Genomic DNA, 15017 nt, shown 5'->3' with positions numbered 1-15017 from the left:
AACTGGGTTAGAGGTTAAATCTCATGGTCCTGTGCTTTCTCACGGGCTAGATCAAGCGGAACACTCTGCCTCTCTCTCTCTCTCTGTCTCCCTGACAGCCTGTGACAAGCTCACCCAGGGCTCAGCTGAAAAAAATACCAACACCCACGGACCACACTGCTCCCTCGGTTTCTCTGTCTCTCTTACCCTCTCTGTCTATCTATTTATCTTCCTCTCTCTCTCTTTCTTACCCTCTCTGTCTTTATCTATTTCTCTCTCTTACCCTCTCTCTCTCTCTCTGTACAGTAGCTCTTTCGTCCCCATCTAATTCCGTTCAATTTCACTCTTTCTTCCCCTCTCTGAACCCCACCTCCGCTCATCTCTACTCCTCTCCTCCCATTCTCTCCTCTATTTCTTATTCTCTCCTCCCCTCCTCATGTATCCTCTCATTCTCTCCTCTCTTTCCCATTTCAAGCCTGGGGCATCTCATCTCTATCTCTTGTCCACTCTTATTTGCACACACTCACTCCAATATATGTTCATCTCATATACAGTACAGTACAGTACACACTCTCTGTCTCATCACACACACACACACACACACACACACACACACACACACACACACACACACACACACTCTCTCTCCCATTCAGTCACAGACACATTGCTGCATCTCCAGAGGGCCAGTGAGTAGTGTGGTTGGAGCTGGTCCTGGGTCAGTGCCCAGTGGATGGCCAGTCACAGTCCCAGGATTAATTACCTTCCTGTGGGTTATTTACCTTGGCCCTTACCTGGCCCTCCCAACAGGCCTTGGTCCTCGCCACTGGAGGATTCATCACCATCACCCCACCTGCATTATCTTCTCTCTGGAACACTGACTCACTGAATTGCCCATAGGGCTCTGGGCAAAAGTAGTGCACTAGTTAGGGAATAGGGTGCCATTTGGGATGCAGACACTGACTTCCTGACTCACTGACTCTATAAAAACCAACCAACCTGACCAAATGACTCTGTTATAACCTGGACCACCGTCTCTAACCACATTCAACAACCCTTACCACATTCTCTAAACCGGACCGCATTCTCTAAACCGGACCGCATTCTCTAAACCGGACCGCATTCTCTGTTCCTGAGGTCCTGACCCAAACTCATCAGGCATTGTGAAATATGATGATACACAAACAATATCTTGTATAACTGTTAAACAGGTCTATAACTTTGTTTTAAATATATATTCCCCCCCTAACAGTTCCACACAGCCGATCAGAAGCAGGTCCTACCTCGGTGAGGTGCGGGTTGGGGTTGAAGCCACACTGGTTGCACACCGTGGATCGGCACTGGGTGCAGGTGCTGCAGTTTGGCTGGTTGTCCTCTGTGGTGCCCGTCAGGTCGGCCGTCTTACAGACGGGGCAGAGCTTGCTGCTGGGCATGGGGGCGATCTGGGGCACGGAGTAGGGTGAGGTGGGGGTGACGGCGGGGGACACCGATGGGGACCGTCCTGTCCTGCTACTAGCCACGTCCACCTGGAGGTTCTTGCGGGCAACGTGGCTCTGACCCTGCTGCTCCCTCTGGGAGGCCAGGCGGTCCCCCGTCCCAGGCCCAGTCTGGACCCCCGCCTTGGGCCCGGACCCAGGGTCTGTCTGGGGGGGTCTTCCAGAGATGCTGTGGAGGACAGACACACGTTAGACTCTCGCGAGAGGATGTTAGGTTACACCTCAGAAAAACAGGCCTTTTTGGGGTCAAAGATTGAACTGAAACCTCAAAGTGTTAAACGGGGAGCAATGATTTTGAATATCACAAGTATCAACATTTAAACACATGTATTTCTTTGGTCATGAATCCTGAATGAAAGGGTCTTGCAAGTTGCCAATTTGCTTTGGCCAATACCAATATGGGCACGAAAAAGGAAAGACTGTGTGAGCTGGAGAAATGGACTGTTTTCTCTTGGTGAGATAAGAGGAGAACAGCGTTTGGTTCCTTCAAAGAGCGGTGAATGTTTTTTTCCCTTTCTGCTTCACTGCTTCCTCTTCCTCGCCCACAGTTTTCAGCCTTCTGACCCCCTGGCAGTGGAAAAGACAGGCTGAGTCTCACATGGCACCCTATTCCCTATATAGTGCACTACTTTTGACCAGAGCCCGGGTCATAAATAGTGCACTAAATAGGGAATAGAGTGCCATTTGAGGCACAGCCTCAGTTTCCCCTACAGTATAGTAGCTCTGGAGATGGAAGGAAGAAGTAGGCAACTGAACAAACACTCGCCCTCTCCATCACACACACACACCTCGCCAACCCCGCAGTCCGAGTACTGAATCAAGCATGCATACATGTAATTCAAGTAGTGGTTTGTGTTGAGTCTATATGGAATAAATGTGCTGGTGTCTGCAGCCTATGAGAAGTTTCGATAGTATTGAGTCTTGGGTATGGTAGTAAATTGCATTCGCCTATGTTCCTTAAAATGCCTTTCCGGTGAATTGTCTCTGTGGACTTAACACCATGTCTCTCTCTTGATGGAGAGGGGAATGAAAAGATGAGAAGTTGGTTTAATCAGACGTTAGCAGCACTAACAACTTCCCCTCTTGTCTCTTTTTCTCTTTCCCAATCTGCCCTCTCTGCCCCGCAGACACCGGCCCATGGATTGGCTACAGCAATTCAAATAGAAATCCTAGCTTTCCGCTTCCCTGTGAGAACAATAACGCTACGCAGGCCTTTGTTTTGATGCTCGCGTCTTCTTCAAAGTCCAGGAGTCTCCATCAGTAGTCAGGACTCTGTTCGGCAGCACTTCCAGGGCGGGAGAAGGAGATGGAAATGAGGGAAGAGGAGAATGAAAATAGAACTGTTTGTGACAGTGAGTCACTGAAGACGGGCTGAGCAGAGCAGCCGGTTGTGAAGCAACTCAAATCACCTGTCTCTCTCTCTCTCTCTCTCTAGGAATCGTTCTGTTCACCGAAGACCTGCTCACAGAAACACTAGCACTATAAAGGCTCGGCAAGAAGTCTCCTCGACAATGTCTTCCTGGCAGTGTTCCGTATCCACAATAGAATCCGTAATAATGAGCCGAATGAAAATGAGCTGAGCTAGGCTCCCGGTTACATCAAATATACATCTACGAGATGTCAAGTGTCTTATTAGAAGAGCGTCAAGCCTGTTGTTCTACATTGGGCAAAGTGAGGGAGACCTCAGTCGTAATCCCAATTGGACCCTACCGTTGCATCTTTCCAACGACAGAAAATAAATACACACATTCTGCTATTGAGTGACCAGCATGGTTGTAATACTGACCATCAGCTATCACCGTTCAACTCGCGGAAACCAATGCATTTCTCCATTCCATCGTTTACAATTTTATTACTAACAAACTGCAACTAGTTTGGAAAGGGGTCAAATAAAGCAGTATTAAAAAATATGTTTGGTGGCAACTAATATGTTTTATTTGGGTTAAAAAACCTATTGTTATGCTAATAAAGGCTTGTAGAGTGGAATCCCTTGTGGTCCTGACAAAGCCCAAACCTCAGGCGTTAGACAAACAATCACAAACACACACACCAGGCATTAAAACATAACGGCAGGGAGCCACGAGTGGGATAGCAGCGCTCTATGGGATAGACCTCCCCATCCACCTCTTCAAAACATCCACCAGTGAACAGCACTCTGTTGAAAGCAAAGCACCTTGGGATTTTTGCATCTGTTGTTATTAAGCGATGAGAGGAAAGGCAGGTGGTTTGCTTTATCCCAGAGTGAAAAGTATAAACGCTTGGTGCAACTCTCTCCGATAAGCGTCGCTCTGAGTCTGATGCCAGTGGAAGTGAGTAGGAAGCAGAGCCTTTTGTTGGTGTGCGGTGAGAGTGAGAGAGCTAGGCTCCGAACCACCGTGCCAAATACCAATGCTTACATACACAGCTCGACAACGCATCTGCAGTAGGCCCACCGATGTACAGTGTGTGCAGCAATTACCTTCAGTGAAGGCTACTATAGAACACAATATTCTGAGTACAGACAGATATCTATGTTCTCAGTCATTACAAATGAATCCACTGTGTGCAGTGTATCCTCTCAGTACGGAGGCCTCTACCCTCGCTGCACATTTTCACCGCGGATAATAATAGAATCATATAGGCCATTTAGCAGAAACTTCTATTCAAAGCACTTTACAATCATGCGTGCATACATTTTTTTGTATGAGTGGCCCCAGCGGGAATCGAACCCACAGTCCAGGCGACGCAAGCGCCACGCTCTACCGACTGAGCCACGGAGAAAATTGACCAAGACACAATTCCGGTACAGACAGATATTCAGACACTGTCGGAGGTACAACCCCAGCTGCTGTACTCAGCACACAGAGCTCCTCCGTGAAGAGACAGACGGAGCTGACCTCCTCAGCACCAACACAGGGCTGTGCTCACTAATGGCGCTTCATGTGGGACCTTTTAGCAGTGAATTATTCCAATCTATATGGAATATATATTGAAATAAATGGACAGGCAATTACCATTTCCTTTATGAACATGGTCAGTGGCAGGGAACTCAATATTTCAGCAGCAGGAGATGGTGCTGGGGTGTCTCTCAAATGTTACCCTATTCCCCTTTATAGTGCACTCCTTTTGACTCGTAGGTGCTGAAAGTAGTGGAACTATATGGGGAATAGTGTGCCGGTTGAGATGCAGACCGGGTTTCTCTGACTCCCTCCCATCTTTCTCCTGATAGAGGTAATAGTCTGGAGAAAATCTCACACCCCAGAGAGTTTCTTAGTTTGTTCATAGATTTACATCATCCCCTCTGTCTTCTACTGGAAGGGAAATGTCTAGCCAGCTGAGAGTGAGAATTAGATTGTTTCTCTCTCTCTGTGTGTATGTGTGTGTGTGTGTGTGTGTGTGTGTGTGTGTGTGTGTGTGTGTGTGTGTGTGTGTGTGTGTGTGTGTGTGCGCGCATTTGTTTAACAAAGACACTCAAAGACACCGCTTGACATTCCTACTCAAATGTTGTGTGTGTGCACCAGAAAGAGCGATAAGTAGGAACGTAAGAGTGAAGGTCTCGATGTGAACGTAATACGTGGGTACAACATGTTCAGTATTGTGAATGCTCTCCGTTCCAAATATCCGTGTACTGTATGTTTGTGAGACTCCATGGCAGTAAACTGGGAGTACATACATAGGCATTTATGATACAGCCACCACCTATCATCACTATCAGCATGATCAAGTCAACCACTGATGCTCTTTTTACTGTGGAAACAACACCACGGATCATTCAGAGACGAGGTGAAACGTCACAAAGGATAAATAACGGTAGGGAAGAGCTTGTATGTTTATCACAAATGGCCCCCTGTTCCCTTTATTGGGCCCTGGTCAAAAGTAGTGCACTACATAGGGAATAAGGGCACCATTTGGGATGCAAAGGATACAAATGCTGATTACCAACAGCTACTCCCGTGGGCCTTGTGGAGGGGTGTCTGAGTAAGCCTAGAGACACGTGGTTGTCTGGCAGCTACAGCTTGGAGTGCTTGGGTTCATATCATAGACCTCTGTTTTTTCTCTAGGCCATTTCTACGACTACTGCTTAACATGACCAGATGTTCAGCTAAATGAAAAATACATTCTGCATAGTGCAATCTATGCTCCCATGTGCTTCATTGGCATTTTCCACCCTCATCGCGTCTGATGAAGACCTAGGTGTGAAAACGTTGACAATCAACTTCAGTGGCTCAGTCACCACACACACATGGTTTGCATCCCAAATGGCACCCTATTCCCTATATTCTCTATGGGCCCTGGTCAGAAGTAGTGCACTATATAGGGAATAGGGGGCTATATGGGACATGGATTTAGGTCTCACCTCTGTTAGGCAGTTTGTCGGGAATGTGAGACGAAGATAGCAATGAGCCTGTAAAACCACCTACTGGGCTTTTTTAATGAAACATGGTAATGGGTTTCTATCTCTCTCGCCCTCTCTCCCTACCTCTCTCCTTTCCTCTCTCTCCAGAGAGACGGCTACACACATATATGTTGCAGTCTCGCACCGATTGATTTGCCATGGGCTATTGGCTGAGATATCACCATAAAACATAGCCACGGGAAAATGCAGAGCGAACAGCACCAACCCGTCAACCCATCTGTGGTTGTCACAGGCTGGGTGATTTGTGATGTACATGTAGCACCACCCAGAGAGACAGAAATTCACTGATATGCGAGGAGGAATCTGAATTGACGCTCACAGAATTCACCTACTACACATGCAAAAATAGGCATACATACCGCCTGGACTAGCCTCCTGTGATCCAAAGGGTGTACTTCACTGAAAGGAGGGGCCCATAGGATTTTTGAGGGGGATACCCCGGAGCCCCCCCCCCCCCCCCAGATGGCATTTGAGCATGTCATAAGTCATGGCAAAAATGTTATAATTACAGGAGATTTGCAGTAAAAAGGCAACATTTTCTTGTAGCCTCATGGCAAGATGTGTAGAATACCAGGAAATTTGCTTTAAAATGCAGAATTTTCTCAGCCTCATCGCAAAATCTGTAGAATAGCATGAGATTAGCTATAAAACTGAAAATGTTTCTCTCTGCCCCCTGGCAATATGTGGAGAATTGCAGGAAATTAGCTTTCAAACAGCAAAATTTTCGCTCAGCCTCATGGCAAAGCATATAGAATAGCATGACATTAGCTATAAAACTGCACATTTTTCTCTTTGCCCCATAGCAAAATGTGTAGAGTTGTAGAAAGTTAGCTGTTTGTTTCCCCCAAAATCACATATATAAATGATATACATTTACACACTACTGCGACAAAAAGTATGTGGACACCTGCTCGCCGAACATCTCACTTCAAAATCATGGGCATTAATATGGAGTTGGTCCCTGTTTCTGCTATAACAGCCTCCACTCTTCTGGGAAGGCTTTGCACTAGATGTTGGAAAATTGTTGCGGGGACTTGCTTCCATTCAGCTACAAGAGCATTAGTGAGGTCGGGCACTGATGTTGGGTGATTAGGCCTGGCTCCTAGTCTGTGTTTTAATTAATCCCAAAGGTGTTTGATGGGGTTGAGGTCAGAGCTCTGTGCAGGCCAGTCAAGTTCTTCCACACCGATCTGCACAAACCCTTTCTGTATGAACCACGGTTCGTACACGGGGGCATTGTCTTGCTGAAACAGGAAAGGGCCTTCCCCAAACTGTCGCCACAAAGCTGGAAGCACAGAATCGTCTAAAATGTCATGTTATGCTGTAGCGTTAAGATTTCCCTTAACTGGAACTAAGGGGCCTAACCCAAACCATGAAAAACAGCCCCAGACCATTATTCCTCCTCCACCAAACTTTACAGGTGGCACTATGCATTGGGGCAGGTAGTGTTCTCCTGGCATCTGTCCGACCCAGATTTGTCCGTCGGACTGCCAGATAGTGAAGCGTGATTCATCACTCCAGAGAACGTGTTTCCACTGCTCCAGAGTCCAAAGGCGATTTCATTAAGTCCATTTCATTAATCTCCCGACGAACAGTTCTTGTGCTGAGGTTGCTTCCAGAGGCAGTTTGGTAGTGAGTGTTGCAACTGAGAGATGATTTTTACGTGCTACGCGCTTCAGCACTCGGCAGTCCTGTTCTGTGAACTTGTGTGGGCTACCACTTCGCTGCTGAGCCGTTGTTGCTCCGAGACATTCCACTTCAAAAGAAAGACAATTTTAAGAACTGGAAAGGTGGCATCCTACAACGGTGCTACATTGAAAGTCACTGAGCTCTTCAATAAGGCCATTCTATTGCCAATGTTTGTCTATGGAGATTGCATGAATATGTGCTTTATTTAATAAACCTGTCAGCAATGGGTGTGGCTGAAATAGCCAAATCCACTAATTTGAAGGCGTGTCCACACACACACACATACATACATACATACATACATACATACATACATATATACACACACATATATATATATATATATACAGTATATATATTACACACACACATATATATATATATATATATATATATATATATATATATATATATATATATATATATATATATATATATACACACACCTTTATATAGAATATATATATATATATATATACACACACATATACACACAGTACCGGTCAAAAGTTTGGACATGCCTACTCATTCAAAGGTTTTTCTTTATTTTTCCTATTTTCTACATTGTAGAATAATAGTGAAGACATCACAACTATGAAATAACACATATGGAATCATGTAGTAACCAAAAAGGTGTAAAACAAATCAAAATATATTTTGTATTTGAGATTCTTCAAAGTAGCCACTTTTTGCCTTGATGACAGCTTTGCAAACTCTTGGCATTCTCTCAACCAGCTTCATGGGGCATTCACCTGGAATGCATTTCAATTAACAGGTATGCCTTGTTAAAAGTTAATTTGTGGAATTTCTTTCCTTCTTAATGCGTTTGAGCCAATCAGTTGTGTTGTGACAAGGTAGAGGTGATATACAGAAGATAGCCCTATTTGGTAAAAGACCAAGTGTTTTCTTCAAGTGCAGTCGCAAAAACCATCAAGCACTATGATGAAACTGGCTCGCATGAGGACCGCCACAGGAAAGAAAGACCCAGAGTTACCTCTGCTGCAGAGGATTTTTTCATTAGAGTTAACTGCACCTCAGATTGCAGCCCAAACAAATGCTTCACAGAGTTGAAGTAACAGATACATCTCAACATCAACTGTTCAGAGGAGACTGTGTGAATCAGGCCTTCATTGTCAAACTACTGCAAAAAAACATTACTAAAGGACGCCAATAATAAGAAGAGACTTGCTTGGGCCAAGAAACACAAGCAATGGACATTAGACCAGTGGAAATCTGTCATTTGGTCTAATGAGTCCAAATGTGCGATGATTGGTTTCAACCGCCGTGTCTTAGGTGAACGGATGATCTCCGCATGTGTAGTTCCAACCGTGAAGCATGGAGGAGGAGGTGTTATGGTGTGGGGGTGCTTTGCTGATGACACTGTCTGGGATTTATTTAGAACTCAAGGCACACATAACCAGCATGGCTACCACAGCATTCTGCAGGGATACACCATCCCATCTGGTGTGCGCTTAGTGGGACTATCATTTGTTTTTCAACAGGACAATGACCTAACACACCTCCAGGCTGTGTAAGGGCTATTTGACAAAGAAGCAGAGGGATGGAGTGCTGCATCAGATGAACAGGCCTCCACAATCACCCGACCTCAACCCAATTGAGATGGTTTGGGATGAGTTGGACCGCAGAGTGAAGAAAAAGCAGCCAACAAGTGCTCAGCATATGTGGGAACTCCTTCAAAATTGTTGGAAAAGCATTCCAGGTGAAGATAGTTGAGAGAATTCCAAGCGAGTGCAAAGCTGTCATCAAGGCAAAGGGTGGCTACTTTGAAGAATCTAAAATATATTTGGATTTGTATAACACTTTTTAAGTTACTACATGATTCCATGTGTTATTTCATTGTTGTCTTCACTATTATTCTACAATGTAGAAAATAGTAAAAATAAAATAAAACACTTCAATGAGTAGGTGTGTCCAAACTTTTGACTGGTACTGTATATACAGTGCATTCGGAAAGTATTCAGACCCCTTGACTTTTTACACATTTGGTTACGTTACAGCCTTGTTCTAAAATATATAAAATAACTAAAAAATCCTAATTTATCTACACACAATGCTCCGTAATGAAAATAAACAAACTAAAATATCACATTTACATAAGTATTCAGACCTTTATTATTATTTATTCAGTACTTTGTTGAAGCACCTTTGGCAGAGATTACAGCCTCAAGTCTTCTTGGGTATGACACTACAAGCTTGGCACACCTATATTTGGAGAGTTTCTCTCATTCCTCTCTGCAGATCCTCTCAAGCTCTGTCACGTTTTTTTTGTTTTTTTTTATTTAAAAAAAATTCTCCCCTTTTCTCCCCAATTTTCGTGGTATCCAATCACTAGTAATTACTATCTTGTCTCATCGCTACAACTCCCGTACAGGCTCGGGAGAGACGAAGGTCGAAAGCCATGCGTCCTCCGAAGCACAACCCAACCAAGCCGAACTGCTTCTTAACACAGCGCGCCTCCAACCCGGAAGCCAGCCGCACCAATGTGTCGGAGGAAACACCGTGCACCCGCCCCCCTCGGTTAGCGCGCACTGCGCCCGGCCCGCCACAGGAGTCGCTGGAGCGCGATGAGACAAGGATATCCCTACCGGCCAAACCCTCCCTAACCCGGACGACGCTAAGCCAATTGTGCATCGCCCCACGGACCTCCCGGTCATGGCCGGTTGCGACAGAGCCTGGGCGCGAACCCAGAGACTCTGGTGGCGCAGCTAGCACTGCGATGCAGTGCTCTAGACCACTGCGCCACCCGGGAGGCCTACTCTGTCACGTTTGATGGGAAGCTTCGCTGAACAACAATTTTCAGGTCTCTCCGGAGAGCTTCGATCGGGTTCAGGTCCGGGCTCTGGCTGGGCCACTCAAGGACATTCAGAGACTTGTCCCGAAGCCACTCCTGCGTTGTCTTGGCTGTGTGCTTAGGGTCGTTGTACTGTTGGAAGGTGAACCTTCAACCCAGTCTGAGGTCCTGAGTGCTCTGGAGCATATTTTCACCAAGGATCTCTCTGCACTTTGCTCTGTTCATCTTCTCCTCAATTCTAACTAGTCTCCCAGTCCCTGCCACTGAAAAACATCCCCACAGCATGATGCTGCCACCACCATGCTTCGCCGTAGGTATTGTTCCAGGTTTCCTCCATATGTGACACTTGGCATTCAGGCCAAAGAGTTCAATCTTGGTTTCATCAGACCAGAGAATCTTGTTTCTCATGTGCCTTTAGGCACCTAAAAAAAAGTGGGCTGTCATGTGCCTTTTACTGAGGAGTGGCTTCCGCCTGCCCACTCTACCATAAAGGCCTGATTGGTGGAGTGCTGCAGAGATGGTTGTCCTTCTGGAAGGTCCTCCCATCTCCACAGAGGAACTCTGGAGCTCTGTCAGAGTGACCATCGGGTTCTTGGTCACCTCACTGACCAAGGCCCTTTTCCCCCGATTGCTCAGGTTGTTATATCAGTTTTTTGTGATATCAGATTTTTTTTGCAAGAAAACAATAATGTATTCACTTTGTCATTGGGGTATTGTGTGTAGATTGATGAGGATTGTTTATTTATTTTTATACATTTTAAAATAAAGCTGTAATGTAACAAAATATTGAAAAAGTGAAGGGGTCTGAATACTTTCTGAATGCACTGTATATAAAGTATATTATTTGGGGGTGGGGGGTGGGGGGGTGGCTTTCACTACCCTATGTGTTCTGTCTCAGACAAGGCTTACATACAGGCAAAATAAGCCTATATACTGTACATACTACATGCAAAATACAGGCAGCGCTATCTGCTGATGGTATTCTGGTCTTCAGCTTGTGTTATCCAGTCACAATGATGTTAGAGACCATCAGTCTGACAGTTATTTACACACACACACACAGACAGGTCTTCAGCTGAGCATCCTGTGTGTGTGTGTGTGTGTGTGTGTGTGTGTGTGTGTGTGTGTGTGTGTGTGTGTGTGTGTGTGTGTGTGTGTGTGTGTGTGTGTGTGTGTGTGTGTGTGTGTGTGTGTGTGTGTGTGTGTGTGTGTGTTACAAATGAATAATGAGTAGCAAATTAATATTAATAATAAACACACAGTAGGCTAGGCTACATTATACAATTGACAAAAGACCACATGGGGAGGGAAAGCGACTTTTCTTCTTCACGTGAGGCATATGATTCACTAGATTCGGCGTTGATGTAACATTAATCATGAACGTAGCATGCAAACGTTATTTTGCATTCATACGTGGGAAAATATTTACGTTTTATTTACGACATGGTGCTCCAACAGCGCAACCGACCATGTAAAAGGTGCGGCGATAGAAATTATTCAAGAGTTATGGGAACACGTTGACTCAATATGCGTTCATCCCATCACCCCGTCTCTAAAGTACAGTATGTTACTAATCTATCGTTTTTTCTTTTTCTATTGGAATATTCTCTACTGAAGAAGTGATGATTGTATTTTCTACTAAGGTTCTAACGGTCGCCTTTTAGACTGCTATTTAGCAGGTGTTGTAGTCAATTGACGAGAAAAAACAATTGATCTTTCTCTGAATCTACGTCACGTGAAAAGACCACCACAGTCACTGCAGCTGCTTTTCCTCACACGTCACGCCCATCGTGGAATCAAAGTGTAAAAAGCAATGGAATCCCTTATCTACTAAAAGGGATATATTTTAGAGATCACCAAAAGAGAATGTAAAAAAAGTATGAAGGTGGTGTTTCGCTTCATCGTAAAGAGATGGCCCCTCTAGTATATCTACAACCTGATAGCCCAATCTCACGCACACTGTGCGAGAGCGGGCGTGGAATCTTCATCAATGAAAATGTTCAATTTGGTGGCTACAATATGCTTACGCACGCTATAATTATACAGTATAGAGCTGTGACCATTCATGATTTAAAATGTCTACCTTCTCTTTATAGCTTATACAGTAGCCGACTGCCTTACTTTAGCTTACCCGCCTGTTAACGTGAGATTTTAGCCATTTATGCATGACTGTTGCATCACATTTGTACAAGTAACCTATTCAACAAATGGCTACATTGCAAAACTAGGAATAACCTAGCCTATATGGACAATATGTGTTGACAACGATATTGTAAATAAATAATTAAAAACACCAGCTGTAGCCTATTTTCTCCACACTCTGACAAACGGCCACTATAGTCTATAGCTGATCGTCCACTAAAGGCTACGCTACATGACATGCATCACGATAAATAAATATCCTGGAAACAGAAACATTGTTGTTTTATTGTCACGGTTCTGCAGAGAACTGTCCCAGATAGTACCTGTTAATCCCCGGGCCGGCTCCGGCCCCCGTCCCTCCCGTTGGCGCACCATTGCTGGGCTTGATGAGCTGTCCAGAGCCTGCTGGTGCTGAAATGGAAGTCGGAGCCCCCGGGGAAGGGACAGTAGAGCCGGGCTGTCCCGGCTGGCCCTCTCCCTCGATGCTGCCTTCGTTCCCCATCGTCTCTGAAGATGATTCGGAGGAGAGAAACGAAGTTGTAGAGGGTTCTACAGTTAGAATAAAAAACTCAGAGGAAACTCAACGCTGCTCCCCTTCCGCCATCATCACCTATAATTCTGTTTCCTGCACGGAGCACGAGCACTGACGGAAAGACAGAGGACGCGCGCTGACGCAAAAGGGAGTGAGCGCGTACGGGCGCGTGCCCTTAAGTCCTCGTTTGTGTCGCCTGCCAAGACACTTGAACCGCATGAAAAACATGACATTTTCCAATATAGAAGCAATTTAAACACGAAACTGTCATTCATCTCCATTTCCCACTGCATGTTACGTAGGCGTAGTGTTTGTTAATATGCCTACTATGCTCCATGGAGAGGCGTGTCTCTCTAACAGTGGACCAATTAGAGTGGTGCTCTCCAGGTTGTACAACCTGTTATGCTCTAAAGCACTGAGATGGATTGAAAATAATGACCACTAAATAGAACAAACCAAATCTTCTATGAAGCCTGCACGTTCTCTTCCTCGTTAAAAGGCTACAGTCTCAAAGGGCACTAGACAGATCATGCATCCAAAATGGCACCCTATTCCCTATTTAGTGCACTTCTTTTGACCAGGGCCCATAGGGCTCTAATCAAAAGTAGTAAACTATATAGAGAATAGGGTGCTATTTGGGTGTTAGCCAGCCGCCCTGTCCCTTCCAGTACCCCTGTCTGTCCTTTCTGGCCACTGTTTCTGTGACTATTGATCAGTTAACTGTTGATCAGTTCCAGGCGCTGTGCTCAGCTCTGCAGGACCCAGCAGATGTAATTTCCTCCGCAGCTAAGGCTACTCCATCATTGATAATGCTATCTACAATCTCTCCCCTCAGCACCACTCTCATTCATTCACACTCCTGCGAAAAACCCGGTTGTCACTAGCTTCTATAGCCACAAAGTCATAAACCCTGCCTATTTAAAAAAAATATATATCTTAAAGTTGGATTTGAAACTTAACCTTAACCACACTGCTAACCCTAACCTTAAATTCAAATGAATGATAAAAGTGGTAAATAATAATCATGTAGAGCAGTGTCGGCCAGTCCATTAGGCAGCCGCCTGGAGCGGCAGTTTGAAGAGGGCAGCATTTTCCGACACACCACCAACAACACATAACACTTCACATTATTCTGCCCATAAACAATGATAACTTCTCTCACCCAGTGGCATAAGGGCTATTTAGGTGAGTGCCTCGTGATAAGCAGTCCCCAGTTTGCCAAAGGCAGGGGCGCAAAATATTTAGCTTGTCCATGCCCTGCGCGCCTCTCCAGGGTGCTGTTGGAGAGACGCAGCACAGTGGCAGAATGAAATCAACGGGCAGAATGAAAACAGGCATATGGTCAAGACTTAGGTTAAGGTTAAAATGAGGTATAGTTTCAGTGAGGTTAAGGTTAGGATTTGTGAAAGGCATAAAAGTTAACATTGGGTTAGGATACCACCGTCTGCCCCGATTCATTTCCTGCCTAAAATAATGGAGAAAAAAAAATGCCAACTCCAATGTAGTCATGTCAACGCACTGTTGGCTCTGGGTGAATCTGTGTCCCAAATGACACCCTATTCCCTACATAGAGCACTACATCTTCAGGGTGCATGGCCAGCTCTATCATGGTGGTGTGACAATGCCATTGGGTTAAGGAAGATTAGAAGAAGAAACCAGTACACCGGAACAAGCCCTATTTAATACATACACTCAACATTCATAATAACACTTTGGCCCTAAAAAAATTTTTTCAATAACAACCGGAGTGGGTTTTTTACTTCATAATGTTGAGTTGTGCTGACTTGACCAAAGCTAAGATTGAGGCTAACTTGGATTATGTCTTCCTGGTTGTAGGTCTATGTATAATGCTAGGTATTACAATGTGCCTAAACGTCTCCAAAGTGACACTACATTGGAATGAACCCATGTGGCGAGAGGCCTTGCTGACCATGGAGAAGTGTCGATGATATAACTGTGTGACTAAGGGGG

General features: G+C 45.0%; 1 protein-coding gene across 2 annotated transcripts in view; it reads right to left on the bottom strand.

Annotated features, from left to right (window-relative positions):
* The window catches only part of LOC129842252 (protein bassoon-like), a 119576-nt gene extending 106419 nt beyond the window's left edge, over positions 1-13157 (bottom strand). For both annotated transcript variants that reach the window (XM_055910733.1, XM_055910740.1), the window contains exons 1-2: positions 12838-13157; positions 1263-1644 (exon numbers count right to left, since the gene is read on the bottom strand). In XM_055910733.1, the coding sequence (XP_055766708.1) occupies positions 1263-1644; positions 12838-13016 (561 nt within the window). In that variant the 5' untranslated portion in view covers positions 13017-13157. The remainder of the gene's footprint in view (positions 1-1262; positions 1645-12837) is intronic.
* Between the last annotated feature and the right edge of the window lie 1860 nt (positions 13158-15017).

Source organism: Salvelinus fontinalis, chromosome 3, assembly GCF_029448725.1.
Source record: "Salvelinus fontinalis isolate EN_2023a chromosome 3, ASM2944872v1, whole genome shotgun sequence".
Classification (NCBI taxonomy): Eukaryota; Metazoa; Chordata; class Actinopteri; order Salmoniformes; family Salmonidae; genus Salvelinus; species Salvelinus fontinalis.
The sequence above is the reverse complement of the archived record's forward strand: the minus strand, read 5'-3'. Positions and strand labels throughout refer to the sequence as shown.